This window comes from Anguilla rostrata, chromosome 2 (assembly GCF_018555375.3).
Source record: "Anguilla rostrata isolate EN2019 chromosome 2, ASM1855537v3, whole genome shotgun sequence".
Lineage (NCBI taxonomy): Eukaryota > Metazoa > Chordata > Actinopteri > Anguilliformes > Anguillidae > Anguilla > Anguilla rostrata.
Genome location: NC_057934.1, coordinates 22,957,611 through 22,982,903, shown reverse-complemented (window position 1 = coordinate 22,982,903; position 25,293 = coordinate 22,957,611). Strand labels below are relative to the sequence as shown.

At 42.3% G+C, this 25,293-nt stretch overlaps 1 protein-coding gene across 3 annotated transcripts in view; it reads right to left on the bottom strand.

The window, feature by feature from the left end:
- The window catches only part of atrnl1b (attractin-like 1b), a 268,072-nt gene that overhangs the window by 33,232 nt on the left and 209,547 nt on the right, over positions 1-25,293 (bottom strand). For all 3 annotated transcript variants that reach the window (XM_064321326.1, XM_064321328.1, XM_064321327.1), the window contains exons 26-27: positions 25,035-25,113; positions 556-684 (exon numbers count right to left, since the gene is read on the bottom strand). In XM_064321326.1, coding sequence (XP_064177396.1) covers positions 556-684; positions 25,035-25,113 — 208 coding nt within the window. The remainder of the gene's footprint in view (positions 1-555; positions 685-25,034; positions 25,114-25,293) is intronic.

Sequence of the window (25,293 nt, the reverse complement as noted above, 5' to 3'; positions counted from 1 at the left end):
GTCATTTCAGCTTCAGGGAAAATAGTATGTCCATGTGGTGTCAGGTGAAAGTAGGTCGGGTATAGTACTATAAGGAATGATCCTGAATTAGTGATGCTGATGACTCGACTTAGACTAGACCCAATGTAATTCAGATTATGCTCCGAAACCTGACTCTGGATCTGTGATGGTGTGAAAGGAGTTAATTCACTGGACTCCATTTGAGCCAATTATGTGCGGTAGGAGATGAGAACTGATCCTGGATCAGTGTCGCAACGCAGACCGTAGCTGGTGTGAGTTTGGATGGGGAGCAGAGGTGGGCCAAGGGTGGGTTTGAGGTTAGTGACACCACGGTCAAGACCAACATCATCAGGAACTGTGTGTGTGTGTATGTGTGTGTGTGTGTATGTGTGTGTGCATGTGTGTAAGTGTTTGTGTGTGTGCATATCTGTGGGTGTGTGCGTGTGTGTTTTTCAGGGCACCCCTCATGTTCCTGCAGCTGAATTAAGGCTTATCTGCCTCTGTGTAATGGTGTAATATAGTGGCCGTTGTGTAAATGTGAAGAAAAGCACTCACCTCAGCAGGCCCCGGCAAGAGTTCTGTCTGCTCTGCCCCAACCTCCAGCGCCACAGCAACTGACTCCAGCGCCACGGCGACCGACGCAAAGGGCCGACTCGCCATCTGCTGCCGCTCTCTCATTAGTTGCTGAATAATAGAACGAGAGAGAGAGAGAGAGACAGGGAGGGAGAGAGATTCAGAAATAGTCAAACCTTTTGTGTCAAAGAAAACCAAACATAGAATTATGAGTGTGATGGCTGCTCAACAGCAACACTGCGAATAAAAAAGAAGAAAAAACAGTTTTTCTTCCTAAAAAAAGCAATGATTCCAAATAAACACTGAAAGTGTGCGGGGAGGGGTTCATCTGAAGGCCATTTCAGCTCCATCCAATCAAACGCCCACCCCCTCCACCCCAAAAAAAAAAATTTTTTTTTAAATATACAAAGAATGTAGCTTGTTTATTTGATGCTCCTCTCCTCCAGATCAGATCACAAAATATTAATCCCGTATATATCCTCATAATACAGTTTGTTAGTTGCCGAGCCTTGGAGATGTGTCAGTGTCTATATTGTCATGACTATTAGCCTAACGCTTAACGTGCAAAAAGGGCATAATTAGACCCAGCACGGCACGTTTACAGACAGTAATGTGCCGGAACTAAATCTCAAACTTCTTCGCTGATGGCATTCGATAGGCTGAAAGCTGGGACAGCACAGTCGCACAAAAGTGAAGTCGCAATGCCAACGACTGAAAATTTTATTTTATTGACCACTTTACAACAATATATAAATGCACAATAACATTGTGAAATTGCAAGACGACAAGTTTATCTGGGAATTCCGCAGAAATTAGCACATCAGGTACAAAAAAATGCAGTATTGCATTTAAATTTCAAACAGGCGTATTCACAATGAAGGGGCCCACAGGTTAAAAAGTACAATGACACCACCTCACCTGGGACTCGAACCTATAACCTCAACATTGCAAGCTTAGTTTCGTAACCATTATGCTACACAGCCGGCCTAAAAAAGATTGGGGATGTGGAGAAGAGCTGGCTCTTAACACCACATCAGCAGGACACATTTACTCCCGTATAGATAGAACCAATCTGCATTCAAGAGGTAATATTTAATTATCAATGCTTTCATCCTGATTAATCTCTTAATTAGTGTGTTATCAGGATCACAAGGGAGCCAGAATCCAATTTCAGTGTTTGGACTTCACCCCACAAAAAAAAGAAAAACACATCATGGGCACTTCAGTCTCTTCCTTTTCCAAAACCAATCTTGTGTCTTGTCATGCTGTAATTTGTTCTTGTTTTGTTTTTCTTTCCACGTTTGGGAAAACCCAGTCAAGGCCTACCCAGCGCTGAAACTACCAGCGTGTGCATCCATTTTGTCCTGCATTAACCTGCTAAGCTGCAGCTGTCGCAGTCAACCTCGTCCCACCTTTGGTAGAGTGGACTTCTGCTGGAATCGGCTCCTGTCAAACAGCACGCTAATTGCCCAGAGGCTACAAGCAGTCGTCAGTGCGAGACGAGCATCTCCTCTGATCAGAGCTAACTCTCCTGTAGTACTGTGGGGGGCATGAAACTGTTTCTTGTTTGCGGGCAGACGCATTTAACGTGCATCAGCTGCAGCTATGGTGTGTGGGCGCCGGTTGTACTGTGATGACTCAAAAGCATAAATATTGATTCCTCACCAAACAGGCAAAAGAGGGTGAAAAATTCATTCAAAATGAAATTGCACTGTAAGTGTACATGTATTAGATCCTAGTTTAGAGCGTAGACTGGCACTGCTTCCATCTCTTTAAGAACACAGCATGGCTTCGCCAACCGTGCCACACGGTGCCATCATCACCACTCATTACAAAAAAACAAACATTCAGGGGAACATTTAGAAGACACAAGCCCTTCTGAGTAATGTCTTCAGAGGCCTGCCGCTCTCTCATTAGTTGCTGAATAATAGAACGAGAGAGAGAGAGAGAGACAGGGAGGGAGAGAGATTCAGAAATAGTCAAACCTTTTGTGTCAAAGAAAACCAAACATAGAATTATGAGTGTGATGGCTGCTCAACAGCAACACTGCGAATAAAAAAGAAGAAAAAACAGTTTTTCTTCCTAAAAAAAGCAATGATTCCAAATAAACACTGAAAGTGTGCGGGGAGGGGTTCATCTGAAGGCCATTTCAGCTCCATCCAATCAAACGCCCACCCCCTCCACCCCAAAAAAAAATTTTTGCTATGGTGTGTGGGCGCCGGTTGTACTGTGATGACTCAAAAGCATAAATATTGATTCCTCACCAAACAGGCAAAAGAGGGTGAAAAATTCATTCAAAATGAAATTGCACTGTAAGTGTACATGTATTAGATCCTAGTTTAGAGCGTAGACTGGCACTGCTTCCATCTCTTTAAGAACACAGCATGGCTTCGCCAACCGTGCCACACGGTGCCATCATCACCACTCATTACAAAAAAACAAACATTCAGGGGAACATTTAGAAGACACAAGCCCTTCTGAGTAATGTCTTCAGAGGCCTATCGATTTGGAAAAGCAGATATCTACCAATCAGGACTTGGCTGGTGATCTGCTGAAATGTGCGCATTAAAGTTTGAACTTCTTATCCAATCACCAACAAAAGTAAAACACAGCGCTTTGTGGCCTCTGTGTTCGACGACTATTGATTAAGCTGAAGCTGTGAAGCTCTTCTGGCTTGACCCACAGTGAAAACAAAAAAGTTTTCTTGTTCTCTGAACTGTAAAGCAATTACATCATTGTGGTCCAAACTGCACTGTGAATGACCCTTTAGGATAGTGTGTGTTATGATTACTGAGCAAACACTCACATAAAAGCCATGACATCACATACAAGGTGCTGCTCATCTAAGCTATGACATCACACACAAGAAACATTATGTTACAGCCACGCCTTCAAATCGAAGCCATGACATCACGCGCAAGATGTGTGGCATTAAAACCAAGACAACACACAGGAATCATCATGTCAAAGTGATGACATCACACACAAGACACATCACATCAAAGCTACGACATCACAAATTATGTCATTTTATTTAAATGTAAAATTCTCAAACATACATACATCAGTGAATATGACTGAGCTGGGCCTAACGGGACTGAAGAAAAAGGGAACCATCCCCCGTTGCCATTGACCACAACCAGCCGTATGAATATTCCCAATATCCAACGTGCCGACAGCACAAGATGCAAAAAGCCAGATATGTCACCGGGATTAATATAGCCGGAGCAGGTCACCATTATAACAGCAGCAATAGGAAACAGGCTTTACTGATGATTAAGAAAAGCACTGACACAGAACAGACAAGAATGCTCACATTATAAACTGCATTTTAGTTGGTGATTTACCATCATGTAGGTCTGCATTTAATCATAAAAAGTCAAAACATATAACGATGATTATGATAACACAAAACAGCACTGTCACAATCTGAAACTTTTCCCAATAGAGGGAAAGGCCCACACCAGAGAGAAACATACTGTAATAAGCCGCGTTTCCACCAAAAGTACCCGGAACTTTCAGTCCCAGGAACTACTTTACCAGGAACTAAAAGGTTCCTTCAGCCCATGGTTGTCTGCGTTTCCACCGCGGTCTAAAGTCCCGCGAAGATTAGGCAAATTAGCCCACTGACGTATGAAAAAACGACGTTGTCTTCGGTCCATCTGTCCTATGATTTTTTCTGTAACCCCATACTACCACCAAAGTAGCCTACATTATTTTCTAATAACCGGTACAGCCCAGAGGGGTTTATTCCACTTATATACAACAGGTTACCAACAATGATTATATATGGTTACTTTTGTATTTTAAAAAAAAATCGATTTAAGCACCTGGAATAGAAATATTCTTCTGCAGCCGTTTGGGCTTATTTTACTGTTGTCAAGCAAAACTGTCGTTGGTAGTTGAACTTGGACCGTTGTTATTACTTTTGTATTTAAAAAAAAAATCGATTTAAGCACCTGGAACATAAATATTCTTCTGCAGCCGTTTGGGCTTATTTTACTGTTGTCAAGCAAAACTGTCGTTGGTAGTTGAACTTGGACCGTTGTTATGCAACAAATAGGATATAACAGGCCAATAGTCAGATTGTAACTGTTTTATATATCCTCTCAAACACATTCATTATGTTTTTATGCGAACATTCGCTTTCATGTCTTGACATCCGAAGCGACCGAATGCATTCACATTTATATGTATAACTGGCAACAACAGCAGAAAACATGCACACGTTGTAAACAATTTGCTGTTTGATTACTTTCTCATCGTCAATTCCATATCGCAAATCGCAAAATGACAAGAATAGAACGAAAACTCGGACTTGCGTGAAAATTTAAATTAGTAGTGGTTCAGCCACCGTTTGCTTTCCTTCGAAGTTACTGCTAGCCGAGCAGCGAAGTGTGCCCTCCAGATGCGAACCATGCACCATAAATTAGTCCATAGTCTTCCTGGTCTTTTTGTGGAATTGTAGAATGGTAGAGTAAAATTACGGCAGTCTGAAAAAGCTAAAGGGACGATTACTAGAATTAACCTGTTATTTTACCCTGACAAAAAGTGCGGAAGGTGATTTCCAGTTTGCTTTTACTGTATTACCAATGTGAATTACGCAGAACTACCGCATACCTCACATAACTGTATCAAACGTTTTGAGTCAATTACAAGGGGCTAACAAAGAAAATCCGGAAGAAAATATTCAGCAACCGAATTAATCCGTTTGTATGTTTTGGTACGTAATATGCTGTCCCAGCACGAATGCTTTTTATAAAAAAAATTTATAAAACGAATACTAAAGCAAGAAAAGAACAGAAGAGCACACGTTATAATTCCAAGACGTTGGCAGGCTATAACCAAAACTAGGCTACTGCGCCGCATAACATACAAGTTTGATTTTAAGTTATTATGAAAATAAATTGCTTTGCGGCTGTATATTTCTAAACATGGCGGCTGAAAACAAAGACAAAAAAATGCTGCGAGTACTCGACCAATCAGAAATGTTCAGCGCTGCAAGCTCCACCCAAAAGGTTCCTGTACTTTCGGAAAGTACTACCCCCCGAGCAGGAACTTTTTGGGGGGTAGAATAAAGCCCCCGGAACTAAATTTAGACCCTAGTTCCTGCGGTGGAAACGCACTGAGTTCCTCAAAAGGTTCCTAGTTCCGGGGTAAAGTTCCTGCAGTGGAAACGCGGCTATAGATAGTAATGTGTACAGGGATGGAATATGAGGAACATATTGATCAAAGCACTGAGGTTTATCATTGGACAGAATTTGAATCAAAAGATTAAGATGGCAAGGCAAGTTACCAAAGAAGCTCCAGTTTTTAAAGGTGAAACCGTTTTCATTGTGCCTCTCATATGAATTGACAATGATCGCCATTTATCACGGAATCACACCAGACCTTTTTCCACTAACACAGGACAGCGTCAATTCAACTCCTTGAAGGGGTCGGGGATGCCCAGTTGAGCTGGACGTTTTGCCTCTTGTACACGTAATTCTTTGAAGCGCGTTTTGCACAAAGCTTTCGATGCATCAGTGGGATCTTATTTGCTGCGTAAGCAATACAGCGCCATATTTCACTTTGGCCGCCCGTTTTTGTCCGCGGGCGTGGTGTGGTCGGGATTTTCTGTGGCTGCAATGCTGGTGTTAGCCATCCTGTTTACCAGCCACACTTACACACCTATGCAGCATGCAGACACACTAGAAGTGTAATAGTAATTTCCCTTACAAATAGTGCAAGACACACTGCATGTAAGAACTGGTACTAAAATCTTATATTTTGATACCATCAAAGAACTGGTTCACCATACAACACTAATACAAAAAATTACAAATATGATTTAGCATACCACACCGCCAATACTACCATCAACAACAACACAATTTCTCCATTTTAATCTCACCTGTACTGCATTGAAGGACCATTGTGATAAATATAACAAGCCTTCTGCCATAAGCATGCTCAGCCTTTCCCTCAGGCAGCTCAAAATCAAGCTTTAATTCTGTAAAACGCTTTACTCAAAAATGTATCGTTCCACACATTTACTCGTGCGTGCACATGCCAACACGCATTCCCAGGCACATTACTTGCATGCACGTGTGTGTGGTTGTGCACACTATCCACGCCATCATTGCCTTCTTTGACAGAAGAAAACATAGAAGTCTTCAGTAACAGATATTAACAAAATTAATCACTAATTATCCCTCTAAAACAGCACTGCTCCAATCGGGCCTGTTTTAGGAGATTTTGCCTTGCTCTAAATGAATATTTTAAACAGGCCATCCAGGGCAGGAATTACAGGGTCTCTGGTTAATCTCCGCAAGATATGCTGACCTTGAGTAATATGGGTAACACATCTGGGAGTATCTGCATGTGAATATTACAATTGTAAAGCAGCTTCATGCTGTATGACTGTTTGGCTCAGCACCTATAACAGAAGCACATGGTGGCACAGGTGTAGTACAATAATCACAGGTGTAACAAAGATTGCAGGTGCATTACTGACATTAGAGGTTTTGAACAACACTTACTCTTAACAGACTAATCCTGAAATGCTCACCACACAACCACAGTGTGACACACTCACTGTACTGAACATCAAGCTTCAATACGCTCGCCATACAAACGTTTACACATTCACGACACAGTAATGGAAAAGATGGACTTTTTTTTTGACTAGGACTCGATTTTCACGAGAGACTCAGTTTTGATATCTTGTGAGTCCTGGAATTCACGGATCTAAATTCCCAGATGGGTCCCTGATATTCACCAACGTGCCCACAGAAAACACCCCAAACCACCCCACACTACTCTTGGCGCTTCTCCATCGACCAGCATGGCATGGTACAGTACGGCAAGCATTCGTATCCTACCCGTGGCCGCGTTGCCTATTGCGCTTCTCCATTACACAACAGACCCGTGAAGGTATAGAGGAGTCATGGGAGGAGTAAAGCAGAGTAAAGCATCCTAAATGTGTAATAATTAACTCTTGTATGTATTTCTCTACTCTGTAGGCTACTCTTGTATGTTTTCTTGTATGGGGATGGGACGATATGAAAACAATTTTCACCGCCCACCACGTTTTGGCAATGTTCCAACACTCTCGTCATCTGTTGCATGCATCACAAAAACTATTACACTACTAACTAACGCTAACATTACAGTGTGAAATATCCACATTATATAATACCCCTAACCTATTTAAAGACACTCAATTTCAAAAATAATGTATATAACCAAAACATTTGCGCAGTAATACTTACATTGCAATGATGACATCTTATCTGTGTTCAGTAGATAGAGACAGAGACAGTAAATCAATGACAGTTCTATCCACTTCTGTTTTGCTCCAGAAAACGATGTCAGATAGGTCAATCAGCAAACATATGGCTTAGCTATGCCCATAAGTCCTCAATAATAATAGTATTTTCCAAGAAATTACGAAAAATCGTTTTGTTAGGTGCAGCGTCTTTTACTGCTATCACAGAGTGAATGCGGAAGTGAATGCGATGACAAGAAAATCTTTGGTTACACTGACCTATAAAACGCTATTCCAAAAGCAAAATTAGATATGTACGATGTGTACATCGTTAGAAAGCTTATACTCTCACCTACTGAATAAATTAATTTTCAATCAAGCCAGACTGTACTAAAAAGGGCGACAAGGCCGTAAACAACACGTGCAGTATTACGCACAGCTATTTTGGAAGGTACCCAGGCATCACAAATGCACGTATATTTCACAAACAGATTGTCCAAGACAATATATGACCACTCAGTTTCAAAAGGGACATCACTACACTTAAAAACAATGGTAAGGTTTAGGGGTGTGCAGAGACGTCATTATCTGTATCTGTTCAACCAACAAAATTATCTGTTTCTCTATCTGTATTCGGATAGAAGACCGGAAGTGGGCGTGGTTTATACCGGCAAATGTTGTATTTTCTAACCTAATATTCATTGGCAATGCAATTGTTGTGCCTTCAAAGCATCAAATTGATTTAATATTGGCATATAATTAATTATGAAAATTATGAAATATATTTCCACATCCTCATACTGTACTTTATATCTCACTCTCTTTTTTATTTTTATTTTTAACTATAAACTAAGTTTTATGAACTGACTGAACCCCACCTTTAACTGGGGGACATTGAACAATCAAAAACTGAAAAAAATGTTTTTAAATTGAAATATTCTGTTTTGCATTGGAAATAGAAACTATTTACAGTAAAGATATATAGAAAAATATCCTTCAGTTGAAGTGAATAATCTTATATTCTAATGATGCTGCGTTCGCGTTTCTTGATGTGTTAACATTACTGCAGTTCGCTAGGGAAACGTGAATTACTACTTTACGACTACAGAATATAGCGACTACTTTTCAATAATGTGTAGTAAATGAAACTTCTAGTTAGTGAAATCAAAGTCCTATCTTGCAAACAGAATAGGCATTTTTAACATAATAGCTGATGCACATAACTTATTTATTAAACGTTCTGCAGTGATGTGGCTCAAAGTTTGTTGGCGTGTGGCAGGCTGGCAGCTGCTATGTGCCGGAGTTCCAGATACAGCTAACAGCCGTGCGTAACTGGTGCCCCCCCCAACTCTCTCTCTCTGCCCGTGTAACGTTAGATAGAGGCTATGAGAACTCAACATGGAGCTGACTTTTTTTTCTTTTTTTTTCTCGAATCCAAATAATAATGAGCAACTTCGGGTAGAAAAAATATCTGCTTCCATCGCATTATTCGTGCTTTCCAGACTACAGTATTCAGATTCGGATACATCCCTAGTAAGGTTGTATATTTATTCAATATTTAGTCCCAGATATTGACTGTATAATTCGCTAGTTAACATTATTCTCTCTTGCTGTTGTGGTATTTAAAAATGGCGGTTCCTGCCGGTGAACAAACATGAACATGGGATGACGTATTTGTGACGATTTTCACTGACCAATCAACGGTCTGCAGTATCAAATTGCAGCACGGATAGTACCTTTGGTACCTACCCCAGAGCAGTAGCTAAAATCTGCACGGGTACTTGCGGCCCGGCACGGGTCAGTTGGCAGTGGAGAAAGCAAAACAAAGCAGGAGCACGGATTCCGGCACGGCAAGGTAGTGGAAAAGCGCCATCTGTGTGTGTGTGTGAGTGAGTGTGTACATGTACCTGACTGTAAGTCTATTAAGGCTATTACAAGAAGCAAATGGGATTTGCCAAGGCCCAAATGGCTTTGTTGATAGACAGAAAGCAACAGCTGTAATTATTTAGCAAAGACAGGCTGGAGGATCTTCACTGAGAATGTTGATCACACATTACCATTTCATCCTCATTAGTGGACGTGTACACTCTGAGCAGTCGGGCTTAATTGGCTTATATGGAGGCAGTTATCCCTGCTGGAGTTACATACTGGAAATTAATGACTTACAGGGATGTTACAGAAAATAAACAAGAAAAAAGCACACCACTAAAGATGGGATGAGAGTGCAGAGGACAAATTAGGGACCCTTATTTCTGCTGTAACAAGGCAACAAAGCCCCACAACACTGAATTCATATAAAATGATAAAACCCCACATCTCTATTTTCTCCCATAAAACCCCACACCTCAGCATTCTCATATAAAACCCCACACCTCAGTACTCTCATATAAAACCCAACACCTTTGTATTAAACTATAAAACCCCACACCTCTGTATTAAACTATAAAACCCCACACCTCTGTATTAAACTATAAAACCCAACACCTTTGTATTCTCCTATAAAACCCCACACCTCTGTATTCTCCTATAAAACCCCACACCTCTGCATTCTCCTATAAAACCCCACACCTTTGTATTAAACTATAAAACCCCACACCTCAGTACTCTCATATAAAACCCCACACTTCTGTATTCTCCTATAAAACCTCACAGCCCTTTATTCTACAAAAAACCCACACGTCTGTATTCTCCTATAAAACCCCGCACCTCAGTACTCTCACATAAAACCCCACACTTCTGTAATCTCCGATAAAACGCCACACTTCTGTATTCTCCTATAAAACCCCACACTTCTGTATTCTCCTATAAAACCCCACACCTTTGTATTAAACTATAAAACCGTACACCTCAGTACTCTCATGTAAAACCCCACACCCCTGCATTCTCCTATAAAACCCCACAGCCCTATATTCTACAAAAAAACCCACATGTCTGTATTCTCCTATTAAACCCCACACCTCTGTATTAAACTATAAAACCCCACACCTCAGTACTGTCATATAAAACCCCACCCTTCTGTAATCTCCTATAAAACCCACACCTCTGTATTCTCCTATAAAACCCCACACTTCTGTATTCTCCAATAAAATCCAACACCTCTGTATTAAACTATTAAACCCCACACTTCTGTATTCTCCCATAAAACCACATCTCTATTAAACTATGAAACCCCACACACCTGTGTTCTCCAATAAACCACACACGTCCATATTCTTTTACATCCCACATCACTACATCCCCCTATAACAGGCCATTCGTCATCAACCTCCAGTGAGATTAATGCACACTGTTGAATCCCAGCATGCCACTGAGTCAACATTAAAGCAGCTTTCACGCTTAATGTGCGACCCTGTTAACTTTCTTCAACCGGCTGCCCACATGTAACTGTGAAGCTAAAACTCATTCAATCTGCCACTAATGAAGGCTCTTGATGTGACTGCAGAAACGCACACACAATCTAATAAACACGCACAAGTCAGATCCCTGTCATCCAGCTGGTGCCATTTAGCGTCACTTTAGGATAAATTAGTCTTTCAGAAGTGACTGCGTGCATGGGAATTATGGGAAGAGCAGTCACCCTTAGGGGTAAGAGTGCTCCAGCAAGGGTTCTGTTACATAAGGAAAAACTGTCAAAAACAACACTCATTAAAACAACTAGACTGAAAATTTACCAAAAAAAGTATCTAGTAGATAAAATACTCAAAATGAGATGGTCAACTGCTAATGCAATTCATGCACACACACTGAAAGGCATTAATTATACAACAGAGACTAGACAAATGAAAATGGGGGCAATTCTATATGAAAGTCCCACACAATGTTCCAGCTTTAAAATCTTCTACTTCCCAAGGACAATGTGTGCCTCTGTGCACTGTTCTACACAATGATGATGCTCATGCTTTACTTGGACTATATAACCTGCAACTACCATCACACCCTGCAGAAGGTGAGCTTATGGACGACAGCCAAGGGTGTTTACAGCAGTATTTGAAAATTGAACCTGTGGATTTCAGAGATGCCATATTGCACATAGTGGGGGGCTGCGTAAGCACGCTAACAGACAACAGTGAATCTAATCCAATATAATATTTTCACTTCAACTATTAGCATACAAACAACCACACATACAGTACAAATCTGAACACTTCACATCCAATGCAAGGGAGCCCCACCCACTAAATGCCATCCACTGGATTGAGAGCCAGCCAGCCCAGCATCTTTTCAGGAGTCACAGAGACCAAATACAAAGTGGAATTTCTGCTGTCCTCTCGTCAACCCTTGTCGAAACCCCTCAAAGACCGTAAGAGCCGACGTATGGATTAAAACACGCTCTGTGTTTGCAACCGCCTCGACAGCACTACACCAGGGCTGGCACGGCTTCCCAGCGATCTCTCAAAGCACAGAGCAGGTTACCCTGGCGACCGAGCATCTCTGGATAAAAACAGTTTTTTGCCCTTATTACGCTTCTTGGTAACCCTTTGGCTATAGTTTCCCTCATTCCCGAGCATGGGGGCAGAGAGATTCCCTCAGGAGCACTACTGGTTTTTCAGGAGGGGAGGGTGAGGGGGAAGAAAGAGAACAGGAGCCAGAATTGCCGCTCACCTCAAATCACACAAACAGAGTTCAGGCAGTCGAGAACCCCACAGTTACCATGACGCTGTGAAGGGTACAAGGCTCCAGAGTGCGACCATTTTGGTCGCACATGCGACCAAAAATCTGTCAAGTGCGACTAAACATTTTCATTGGTCGCACCGGTGCGCCTGACATTTAGCAGGTCTGTCTCTGTGTGTTACGACGGAGTATTAGGGCCACACTGAGGGAAAAAAAATTCTGAATCACCACATTATCATAAGTATCAGGACATTGAAAAGATTGTGCAAGGAACTGTCTATTCCGAAGAAAGAACCACACGGACTTGGAGGAAATTGCAGGCTCAGGCTGCCATTAGACTGTCCTCTTACCCGTTTTGTTGGTTGCTGGTAATATATTTTCCTAAAAAAAAATTTTTTTCTCGTAATTTTACAATTTTATTCTCGTAATATTATGATTTTTTTTCTCGTAAAATTACAACTTGATTCTCGTAATATTACGACTTTTTTCTTGAAATATTATGACTTTATTCTGATTAAATTGCGACTTTATTCTTGTGACTTTTTTCTCAATTACGACTTTATTTTCGTAATATTACGACCTTATTCTCGAAATCTCAGAATTTTTTTCCCCCTGTGGCCCTAATACTCCGTCGTAGTACAATGTGTGTATATGTGTAGCATTATTTATTTTTCCCACCTGCATTCTACAAAGACCTGCCCCTACCCCACCTCTGATTGGCTCTGACCCTGATAATCTTCTTCGCTGAATGTTGGTGGAGAAAAAAAGAAGGCATGTATGTGTGAAACCGCGCCGTGTACTCCTCCGGGAGCAGCGCACACTTTTGTTTGAGTTATTTGAGTTTGATTTATTTATTTGAGTTTGTCAAGCACTTTAAATAGCACTTTTTAAGTTTATTTTTTAAACAATTGAGGTTATTGCGATTTCTTGTTTGTGCTGTGATTTAAACAAAGAAAAAACATTTATCTGCACTTTTATTCCTGATTACAATCATTTACATAATGTGTTAAGAAATTACCAATGTGTATGGGAACTGACAAAAAAGGTAATGCTTAAAATGTATTATTGCGGCGCCAAAAGGTGCTGTGAAAATTTTTGGGTGCACCTAAATTATGTGCTGGTGCACCTAAATGAAAAAGTTAGGTGCACCAGTGCAACCAATGTAAAAAGTTAGTCTGGAGCCCCGGGGTATATCATCAACTGGGTTAACTGGGTCGACATCGTGCCCACAGCATCCCAATCTACAGTGCAAAGCCATTACATTACAATCCAATGGTCTTTACCCACTTACAGGGCATTGACATCAAGCTATATGGCTATATGCAGTGCCCCACTAGCAGTCTCTCACAACACCACATAACTGAGAAACGGCGCTTATCAAGACATGGCTCAATAGTTTTAAAGAGAAAAAAAACCATCAAATTAAGACAATGTATGAGAGAGAAATCGCTCAGTGATTTCACTGTGAGATAATTGGCAGCTGAATTATTTTACCTCAGAGGCTGATCAGAAATTTAGATTTAACAAGAAAAGGCAAGCATATTGATTTCTCGGTCAATGTTAATATCAAAAGGAGAGCTTCGCCCTGTGGAATTCAATTCTAATAGCGGCCGCTGTGTGTGGGTGGGCATACGCGTGTTTTGCAGGGATAACTATCATTAAGCAATTACAATTCTTAGGAGGCTCATTAATGTTAAAAGATATCCAACTTTCTGGAGTTTGACCTTGACTCAAGATTTAGAGTAGCCAATTAAAGTTTGAATAATTTGAAACAGACAGCATTGCTTTGTGAGGTACACAAGCAGAGCAGAGAAGTACAATGAAATGTAATGCCATATTGGTAGCATGTAACTTGAGCAATTAATGTGGCCTGGATCTGCTCCCAAGTGGAGTAAAAGCCTGTTATGCAGAAGAACGACAGTAATAAGCTGTGCTGTTAAAGGGGGCTGGAGAGGGGGTGGAGCTTCCTCAGCCCATCACTACTACAGTTGCTGGCCTACTTACATGCCAACACTAGGCAGAGTCACATCCTAGCCTATTGAGAATGTAATAATGGAAAGGAGACTGTAGCACCCGGCCCATGACCAAAACCTACAGACCCCAGAACCTGAATCCTGAATCTATCCGTTTATAAACCCGGGGGGTACACTTTGTAAGTGACGGATTTCAGTCTGGCCCCGCCTCCATAAGTAGGTCAATAGGTCAATTCAGTTGGTATGGAGATGACCGGCATTGATTCCACTGTACGTTATGTGACATAGAGGCAGGCTTTAACTGTCACGAGAGCCTCTGGTGACCCCAAAAAACCCTTGGGGAGCGACTGCTATAAAATGAAAGTTCTCAACTTTAGGAACAATGGAGCAGGAATGTGTCATCGTTATTTCATTGATGAAATCGATGTGAAGCGTGGTTTTGTTTTTGAGAGTCAGGGCCGTCCGCGTGATGTGATTTAAGAGAGATTCACACCCTGTTCTTCACCAAAACATTTGGTAGAAAGCAGCAATTAGCTGTCAACATGACGTGAGTAAAGACATTCTCAGTAAGCTGCATTCAGAATGAATTCTGCTGAAGAAAGAAAGAAAAAATGATTTTCATTTTTTAAGGCTAGCTTATACCTGAAGCACAGTATCACTGACACAGATTCTACAGGCTAGCTTATGCCAGGAGGACAATATCAGACATAGCTTCTACAGGCTATCCTACACCTTATACCAAAGGCTTTCACATTCTTAAACCTTAAAGGCACAGTTCTGGATACAGTAGTAGTGCTGTTCATGCTGCAGGCAGGGTCACACTTGAACATCAGTCCCCTAATGACCTGCAGTCACTGAAAAATAATCTATCAAACCCTTTTAACCGCCTGTCTGGACCACAGAATTGGCCCGTCTAAATCTGTGCATACTGTGCGTTTAAAAATAACATCAGTACAGCAGTCTGACCTGCTTATGAACAGTGAGACAGATTACATGCGGTCCACACCAATCACTGTCCTTGGTCTCTGGTTATTTACATATCACAGCTCAGGATAAATGGAAAATATCCAACAGTAAACGCTGCTGAGAAACCCAGCATACACACACACTCACACACACGTGTGTACATGACAAAAAAGGACACACACCTACAGTGCAGGCACATACACAAGCACATACCATTACACCCATATACCGTGAGGACCATCATGCATTCACCCAGTTCACAGGATTTCATTCTACATCGGCACAGAAAGGCCCATTGGTACAATCCAACCCATCGGTAGAGCATAAGCTGATTGGTAGAATATCAGCCCATCGGTAGAGTACAAATGCATTCGTAGAATACAAGCCCATCAGTAGAATACAAACCCATCAGCAGAACATGAGCCCATGAGTAGAACACAAGCCCATCAATAGAGTACAAGCCCACTGGCAGAGTACAAGCCCATAGGTAGAACACAAGCCCATCAGAAGAACACAAGGCCATAGGTAGAAAACAAGCCCACCAGTTGAACACAAGCTCATCAGTAGAGTACAAGCCCACCAGTTGAACACAAGCCCATCAATAGAGTACAAGCCCACTGGCAGAGAACAAGCCCATAGGTAGAACACAAGCCCATCAGAAGAACACAAGCCCATAGGTAGAAAACAAGCCCACCAGTAGAACACAAGGCCATAGGTAGAAAACAAGACCACCAGTTGAACACAAGCCCATCAGAAGAACACAAGCCCATCAGTAGAACACAAGCCCATCAGTAGAATATGAGCCCATCGGTAGAATATGTGAAAACCATTAGTGAAAGACAAGCCACTGTACTGAGGCCATCCATAATAATATTACTAATGTTGCCGGTAGGAATAGATCAGCAACAGTAGAATTGCGCCAAACAGAAGGCAAGAGCCATGCTCTCTTGTTCCATCATGATGTACCTGTAAAGACTAATGTCATTTTCTCAAGGGTGCCGAATCTGTCTCCTGTGACCTTGCATGCTTTCCCTGTGCACCGTATGCCCCACAAATTAAATCTCATTCACTCAGCCAGACTATAAGCATGAGTCAAGCACTCTGCCTCTAAACACCACCAATTCCCCTGTCTGCCTTTGACTGGATGAATGAGTGAGCGTGTGTGCCTGGGACTCTTTCATTTTGTTTAATACCCTCACACACACACACTCTGTTTCTCTCTCTCTTTCTGTGTGTGTGTGTTGTGTGTGCGTGTGTGCGCGCACGTGTGTCTGTGGAAACGCGCTCTACATGAGCTCCAGGTGGCATCTCGAGACTTGACCGTGTCATTATCAACTAAAAACAGCACCAAACACACTCTCACTGCCCCAAACAGCACCAAGGAAACTCACTGTATTTGCAACCTTGATGAACAGTAAGTATATGACATTCACATCTGCATGGTCTATACCGAGTAACCTGAGCTGCAACACAAGGAAATGACATCAGCTAATCAGAACAGACAGACACTGACAGTATACTCCTGTAACACACAGTGAAACAAGAGTAAGCTGACATGCACAAACAAACCTTTTCATTGAGGCAATAAAAACAGTCAAATGCAATTATCCCTTCCTGAGCTTCATTTGAAAAGGGCAGGAAGAACTTAACATTTATTTTACCTTTGACTTCAGATGGGATAATTCATTTAAAAGGATGATCTTTAGAATTCAGCATTCTTTACAAAGGCTGTGTGTGTGTGTGTGTGTGTGAGGATTAATTAAGAATATGTTTATTTTCTGAATCCAGCGGTTCCAACAGTCAATGCATTCTGAATACTGAACCAAGCGATATTACATGCTAGACCCCCTCACTTAACCTACATGTAAAATATATTTGACTTGATTTAATTTAGTAATTAATATTGAAAATTAGAATTATCAATTAAATCACCAAATTCATTGATAGGACAGTCTACAGTGCACTGGTGGAATCAACCAACAAGTCAAAACAAGCTCTATATTAGGTTTTAAGATTAAATAATCAAATTCAACAAGAAGCAGTCAATTATATTAATGAATTGAAAACATACATTGTTTATTGAATGCAGGCACACTACTTCTAAATTACACAACAGAAGACATTATACAAAACATCCATCCATCCATTATCTATACCTGCTTATACTGAGCAGGGTCGCGGGGGTGCTGGAGCCTATCCCAGCGTGCACTGGGCGAGAGGCAGGAATACACCCTGGACAGGCCGCAAATCAATCACAGGGCACACACACCATTCACACCCATGGGCAATTTAAGGTCTCCAATCAACCTACCTGCATGTCTTTGGACTGTGGGAGGAAACCGGAGTACCCGGAGGACACAGGGAGAACATGCAAACTCCACACAGAAAGGCCCCAAGCCGAGATTCAAACCCACGACCATCTTGTGCCGCCCATTATACAAAACATTGAACAATTAATCTAGAAATACGAGAAGAGAGAGAGACGGATAAGCCAGACCTGCCAAAGTGTTACTCACTCCCAGTTTACGCGCCACAGGATGAAAAGAAAATCAGCTAAAAACACACACAAACAAGGAACCACCACCAAAATAAAAAGTGAAAAACTCTTCTTCTTCAAGGCTCCAAAACCAAGACCAACACAAACAACTTTTTCCTGTGGCCATCTGAAATACCTTACCCAGCATGGCTTGAGGATGTTTTCCCTGATTGGGTGATGCCGAGTTAAGGTTTAAGAGAGAAGGGAAGGGTGGCCAGACTAATTTATGACAAGGACTGGCCTACGTAAAAATTGCATTAATACTTAAAGTAATGGAAAATGTTAGGCATGTAGGCATGCAGGGTCTCCAATCCCCGATATGGTGTTCCGTGTCATCTGGTTTGTCTCTTCTGAGGAGGTAAGACCCATAGATTGTCTGCCTAGATTAAGGTATCAGTGGATTTTAAATTGCCCAAATCACATTCGCTTTGATGATTGTGATTAGGAGGCCAGGCCACATTCTTATTCACGGTTTCCCTCTCTAAGGCCAAAATCTAAACACTACATATCCTACAATACACACACAAACATACACACACATATGCATCATGCCTGCTGTTCCTAATGGACACCCCTGCATTCAGACGCATGGCACATCTCCACACCACTCTTACTTATGGGCCGTCCATCATGTTTCATTTTCTTCCTACTGTGCAGTTAGTATAAAACAGATGAGCCATGAATATGAATGAATACGCCCCCCACCTCTCTCATTCTCTCTGCTAGCTGGCCACAGCATACATTACACACACACACACACACATGTGCACACACAGGCACACGCACACAACACACTGGCACAAACACAGGCATGCACAGGCACACACATGCACGCGCACACACACGGACGCACGCACGCACAGGCACACACACACACACAAGCATGCTTGCACACGCACATGCACGCACACGTGCTTATAAACACACGCACGCACACACACACACATGCACATACCCACTTTCCCGCATGCACAAACAAACACGCTGAATTCATATTAACTTCTCATTTCCAGCTCTTGTCGCATTTATACATCCTGCCTGGCACAAATCACCATTCGGAGCCGCGGTGCGCTCGCGCGTGGGTGCCAAAGCTGGGGGGGCGGCGCAGAAAATGGACCCGCAGACGCGGGACACGACAATGCCACTCTACGCTCCGCCACGCCACCCAGTCACAGATCAGCGACGCGAGACGGACCCTCCGTTTCCAGCATCTTCCATTAGCCTGGGGCTTTACTGAAGTCTCCACATTAATAAACATGAAAATAAAACATTTACACATTTCACAATGAAGGAAGGCTCAGCTTTTGTGTGGACAAGTTAACAAAGAGAAACGTACAAAGTGCTGACCGTGACCGCTAATGGGAGTGATCGACTGTGCAAACTCTGATTCCCCACCATCTCGGTAATAAATTCAGCTCCACAAAGAGGACGAGGGAGCAGGACAGCAAACTCGAAATGATGGGCCCACGCTTGTGGGTGAGATTCAGAGGCTCCAGTCAAAGGAATCCAGATGTTTTCTTCAAAACCAGTCCTGTCACGGTCAATGCCAGAGATTATCAACATCAGCCGTTATTACTGCTGTTTCGACTGGTTTCTGGAATCAGCTCGGCTGTAGCATAATGATAGTGAATTGTAATACGAATATGATCGCATTTACCAAAATGAACTAAAACCGAGTGGCCCTTGCATTCTCAGAGGGAATATGATCCATGGCTTATAGAAAAACAATTAGCCTAAATGCAAACACCTGTAAAATCACAGGTTTGAAGGCATACCACTTCTGGTTTTACCTGCTGTGAAACAGTGCTAAAAGCATCTCAGTTACAATATTCGTGTTTTATTCCTGCACATTCTTAAATGTAATTGTTTTACTTGATTTGCCTAATAAAGAATACAATGGATGACAACTTCATGAGCAGTGTCAGATTTATGTGAGATGGAAAACGGGTTGAAAAAAAGCTAGTCTAGCTACTGAAAAGCCAGCACTGTAAATGGTAAATGGACTGCATTTATATAGTGCTTTTATCCAAAGCGCTTTACAATTGATGCAGTTTCCATCATCAGTTCCTGATTGGCTTACAGCCTTTTCACAGACAAGGCCCGTCCCCTCTGTAAGCGAGGTCGGTGGTGGTCATAAGCGGCTTGTGAAAAAAAAATATTTACAATTTGGTTTGTGCCATTATAAAACCCTAGCTTCAATTACAGTCTACTAGTTTCAGTTAAAAATGTAACCATGTTAAACCAATATTGTGTTTCACTTCGGGGTGCTTATTCTGCTCTTACAGCTAGTTTCCAGCCCAAATCACTGCAAAGAGAGCCAAATTTAGTTTAATTTAGATGCTCCCTGTCGGTGGAGGCGCCGCTGAGAGGGGACGGGCCTTGTCTGTGAAAAGGCTGTAAGCCAATCAGGAACTGATGATGGAAACTGCCTTCCATTTCAATCAAACTACCTTCCGTTTTTCAATCAAACTCCTGCATACTAACAATCAACCTCTCACACATACTAGTATTCTCTCACATACAGACTATCAAACTCTCTCTCACACTACTATTCTCTCTCACTCATACAATCAAACTCTCACACATACTAGTATTCTCTCACATACAGACTATCAAACTCTCTCTCACACTACTATTCTCTCTCACTCATACAATCAAACTCTCTCACACATACTAGTATTCTTTCGCACACAGACAATCAAACTCTCTCACACATACTAGTATTCTCTCACACACAGACGATCATACTCTCTCACACATACTACTGTTCTCTTGCATACTAACAATCAACCTCTCTCACACATACTAGTATTCTCTCACACAGACTATCAAACCCTCTCTCACACTACTATTCTCTCTCACACATACAATCAATCTCTCTCACACATACTACTATTCTCTCGCATACTGGCAATCATACTCTCTCACACATACTACTATAGTCCCTCACACATACAATCATTCTCTCTCACACACTACTATTCTCTATGGTGGTGTGTTCTGAGAGAGTATAATGATGTGTGTAAGAGAGTATAATGGTGTATGTGAGAGAGTATAATGGTGTATGTGAGAGAGTATATTGGTGTACGTGAGAGAGTATAATGGTGTTTGTGAGAGGGTATAGTGGTGTCTGTGAATGAGTATGATGGTGTTTGTGAGAGGAAGTATGATTTATGACCTAAACGGCCTCTCATAGGATTCATCCATCTTATACACAAATACATACAATTACAGAAACACACACTTGCGCGCACGTGTGCTTGCACACGCACACACACATACACTCACTCACGCACAAATGCAGGCACACACACACACACACACATGTGCGCAAGCTTATAAACACAGGGACACACACACACAAGCGTGCTTGCACAAGCACACGCACGCACGCACGCACGCACGTATACACACACAGATTTCTGTAGTTGTACAGGTAGGTCCCTGAGGTGCCAGATGCCATGCACTCAGGGAGGAGACTGGTGCCCAAAGCTGCTGAGCAGAGAGCCCACTGAGATAAACACACAACAGCCTTGAACACAGACTCCCCACCAGCGAGAATGTATTGTACCCCATACATCCCTCTGTCCTCCAGTAAACACACACACACACACACACACACACACAGACTCCCCACCAGCGAGAATGTATTGTACCCCGTACATCCCTCTGTCCTCCAGTAAACACACACACACACAAGCACATGTGTACACACCCACACACTCACTCTCCGCCAGCGAGAATGTGCTGTACCCCATACATCCCTCTGTCATCCAGTAAACACATACATACACATAAATGCACACACACAGACAGACTCACAGAGGCACAGACACGCAAGCACACGCATGGTGTTCCACACCGCCAACACAACACACAACACAAAAGTCACAGGTGTAACCCATACATCCCTTCCCACACAAACACACACACAACACAAATGCACTGCCGGCTCCAGACCACCCTTCAGATGTACGTACCCATACATCCTCTGTCCTCTAGTAAACACACACACACACACACACACACACACAGACTCCCCACCAGTGAGAATGTACTGTACCCCATACATCCCTCTGTCCTCCAGTAAACACAGACACAGACTCCTCACCAGCGAGAATGTATTGTACCCCATACATCCCTCTGTTCTCCAGTAAACATGCACACACACACACACACACACACACACACAGACTCCCCACCAGCGAGAATGTATTGTACCCCATACATCCCTCTGTCCTCCAGTAAACACACACACACACACACACACACACACAGACTCCCCACCAGCGAGAATGTACTGTACCCCATACATCCCTCTGTTCTCCAGTAAACACACACACACACACACACGACTCCACAGCGAGAATGTACTGACCCCATACATCCTCTGTTCTCCAGTAACACACACACACACCCACACACACACTCCGCCAGCGAGAATGTACGAACCATACATCCTCTGTTCTCAGTAAACACACACACACAAGCACATGTTACAACCCACACACTCACTCTCCGCCAGCGAGAATGTGCTGTACCCCATACATCCCTCTGTCATCCAGTAAACACATACATACACATAAATGCACACACACAGACAGACTCACAGAGGCACAGACACGCAAGCACACGCATGTGTGTACACACACACCGACACCAACACAAACACACATACACAAAAGTGCACAGGTGTAAACACACATGCATGCATGCACGCACACACGCCACACACAAACACGTACACACATATGCTCAAATGCACTGCTCGGCTCCAGACCCAGCCCCTTAAACAGATGGCTGTACGTCAGGGTGTCTTTGAAGAGCACTGCTGAGGAGCGGGTCTCTTTCCAGAACGAGCGGGACGGGCCTGCGGGCGAGATCTAAGCGTTCACCTGCTGTGCACTGATAGCGGGGCTCACTGTGTAAGGACAGGGCATTAAAGGCCTGACAGGATCTACCTTTCCTCGCCTTTTAATTGAAATTTAATTTTGTTCACTGGGGAAAAAAACCCATTTACATTTGACACCTCCAACCCAGGGCAAGCTTATGGGTGGTCACTCAAGGCAGATTCCAGGAAGCCAATTCAATCTCTGTGTTTTCCCAGTATTCCAATATTCAAAAAATGTATCCTCTTTTCCTCCACTACCACGTCCTCTCCTCCATGCCCAGGAAACCTATCTTTGTGTCCTCCCTCCATCCAATGTCCTAATATCAAAGGATACGAGTGAATTGCACAGAACTGTATTGGCGAACCGGCTTCAAATTAGTCTCCTCTGCTCCTTTCCTCCACATACTTCCAGGTAGGAGATGAGTGGTAGTGGGGGAGTGGAGTGAGGAGTGAAGAGTAATGGGATGCACCCCAGTGAATTCCTCTGTCGTTTACTCAACTACAATGTACAACTCACATGTCCACATAAATGCACGAATGCTCTCTCGCAAACAAACAAACTTATACTGCATACACATTAGACATGAAAAACATAACCAGTATATTACACCCAATCTACACAAAGAAACTCTCACACATACACACATCAATATGGTGCAGCCATAATAGACACATTCAAACCAATCTGTACTCAAACAGTAACAAAAGGGCAGAAGGCCAAGGACGTTTAATCAGAATAATAAACATATTAACATTCAAAAGAGGACATTTAATCAATATAATGACCCTACAAGCATGTTGTGCTTACAGTAACCTTGTGAGGAGTATTAGAAAGCCATTGAGGCTTTAAAATTTATAAAGTGCATTATGCAATCAATGCTTGTTCATTACACCCATATTGGCTCGCCTCTTTTCAAATGCTCACACATCCATAAGAACTAATGTTCTAATGCAAAAAAAGAAAAAACAAACTGTAAATAAATAGGCTACTAATTCAATAAATACAAATTCACTGACATAGGCGAACAACCTGACTGTGTTGGTATAATTGAAACTCATCCGGGCCGAAAGCACTGCTCAGAAACACACCTAAGACAGCTTCTGAAACACTCTGCAGCCCCTGTATAGGCTAACAAGTCGTTCAACATGGAGGATATTTTGAAATATTTTTGAAAAACCTATTGTAAAATTAAAATATTAATCACTAGAAAGTAAAGAATCTTTGTGCAGGGGCCCTGGTGAAGCATAAGGACCAAGAATGGCCAAGCAGAGCTGGGAATGACAGAGCAGGGTCAGAAATGATCCAGCAGGGCCAGGAATGATCAAGCAGGGCCAGGAATGATCAAGCAGGGCTGGGAATGATCAAGCAGGAGTGGGAATGATTGAGCAGAGCCAGCAATGATTAAGCAGGGCTAAGAATGATTAAGCAGGTCAGGAATGATCGAGTAGGGCTGGGAATGATCAAGTAGGGCCAGAAATAATCGAGCAGGGTCTGGAATGACCAAGCAATGGTATGGATAACAAGGCAGGACTGGAAATGAGAGAGCAAGGAGGGGGATGATCAAGAAGATGATCAGGGCCGGGAAAAAACTCTCTGTCTCGGAACTGTAAAAATGGCAGATAGAACCCTGTAATTCTCAGGTCTTGAAGTGAAGATATTTGGATGGGTTAGCATGTGCACTGCTACTGTTCACAAAATTCTCACAAGCAAGTTAATTGAGGCCCCTTTCCCCAGTGGCATTTTACAAATACAAACTGATCATATTATAAAAGGCAAAATAGTCTAGCATGGTCTTGAGTAACTTCAACTTCATTCTTTGTTGTGTCAGATATTTTGTTAATAAATATTTTTGAAAAGTTATGTTAAGTTGATATTATCAAAATGTATCAGTATCAAAACAACTCTAGTTTGTAAATAGTATTTTCCTTTAACACTAGCATGACAAATTAACTCTACCCTGAATGATTAACCCCTTAGCGCACATGCCAAATCTGGCCAATCCTTGCCCACTTAGGGGGCACCCTATTTAAAACTTTATAAGTCCAGATGTGAATACCACAGAGACTTGAAAAATGGCTTTAAATAGGGTACCCCCTAAATGGGCAAGGATTGGCCAGAATTGGCATGTGTGCTAAGGGGTTAACACAGCCCTGACTGATTAACACAGCTCTGACTGATTAACACATCCCTGACTGATTAACACAGCCCTGACTTGTTGAAGGAAGGCGACTCACCTCTCTACGCCTGGATGCCCAGCAGGTCTGTTTGATCTTCCACACCACAGCCGCCACCAGCAACAGAGAAAGGAAACAGCTGAGAGAGAGGGCAGGGCGAATCAGTCAACCATTCAATTCATTCATTAACTCTAATATACATTTACATTGTTTTCTCTCTAAACTGAATGCTGAAAAAACATACATAATACATCATACATGTAAGAACATACATCCCTTACATACATCCCTTACATTCATCTAATATCACTCTGCTGTT